At 39.1% G+C, this 912-nt stretch overlaps 1 protein-coding gene across 2 annotated transcripts in view; it reads left to right on the top strand.

Moving 5' to 3' along the window:
• Nucleotides 1-679, top strand: part of LOC103801414 (serpin B10-like) — a 7,499-nt gene extending 6,820 nt beyond the window's left edge. For both annotated transcript variants that reach the window (XM_009073827.1, XM_009073829.1), the window contains one exon: nt 275-679. In XM_009073827.1, the coding sequence (XP_009072075.1) occupies nt 275-679 (405 nt within the window). The remainder of the gene's footprint in view (nt 1-274) is intronic.
• Nucleotides 680-912: the final 233 nt, after the last annotated feature.

Genomic DNA, 912 nt, shown 5'->3' with positions numbered 1-912 from the left:
AACAGAATTGGGAGCAGTAAATTAACTGTAACCCTGCTATATTCCCTGGCAATTACTGAGACTAGTACAAATACTGCATTGATCTACCACAGAGCAACATTCTCCTTTAGTCAAAAAGATCTTCTAACTGGTGTTTCACTACTGTTTTTCTTGTATTCTTACAAGAGCTTGAAAAGTTCTCCATTTAAGAAAAGAGAAGAAAGAGTCTGTATGGCCTTATGGTAAGGTTTTTGAACATCCTGTAATTTTCTAATTCTCTTTTTACTAACTGCAGCTAGAAAGAGAATTGACTTTTGAAAACTTGTCTGCATGGACCAACCCAGAGCTAATGGAGAAAACAAAAATGGAGGTTTATCTGCCCAGGTTCACGTTAGAAGAGAAATACAACCTCAAATCTACTTTGAACAGGATGGGGATACAAGATGCCTTCATAGAAGGTCAAGCCGATTTCACAGGAGTGTCAAAAAATGGTGATCTGTTTTTGTCACAAGCTTTTCACAAGTGTTACCTGGAAGTCAATGAAGAAGGCACAGAGGCAGCAGCTGCCAGTTCAGCAACACTGGCATCACGAAGCCTTGGTGCTACTGTTATTTTTGTGGCAGATCACCCTTTCCTCTTTTTTATCAGGCACAACAAGACCAAGACTATCCTCTTCTTGGGAAGGTTCTCTTCCCCCTAGAAACTCAGCAATTACTAAACAGGTTATTGCAACAACAATAATGAGCAAAATACACACCACAAAGAGCATCTCAATAGTCTGTGCACTTCTTAGTTTTCCTGTACTGTTGACAAATCTCTCAATGTTAGAAGAGAGTGCATATTAAAAATAACCTGAAATTCATGCCTCTGGCTCATTTTCTGGCCAAAGAACCTGAAAATGCTAGCACTATACTATAAGTACCAACTGTGCAC

Source organism: Acanthisitta chloris, unplaced genomic scaffold, assembly GCF_000695815.1.
Source record: "Acanthisitta chloris isolate BGI_N310 unplaced genomic scaffold, ASM69581v1 scaffold2344, whole genome shotgun sequence".
Lineage (NCBI taxonomy): Eukaryota > Metazoa > Chordata > Aves > Passeriformes > Acanthisittidae > Acanthisitta > Acanthisitta chloris.
This window is presented reverse-complemented; position numbering and strand designations above follow the sequence as displayed.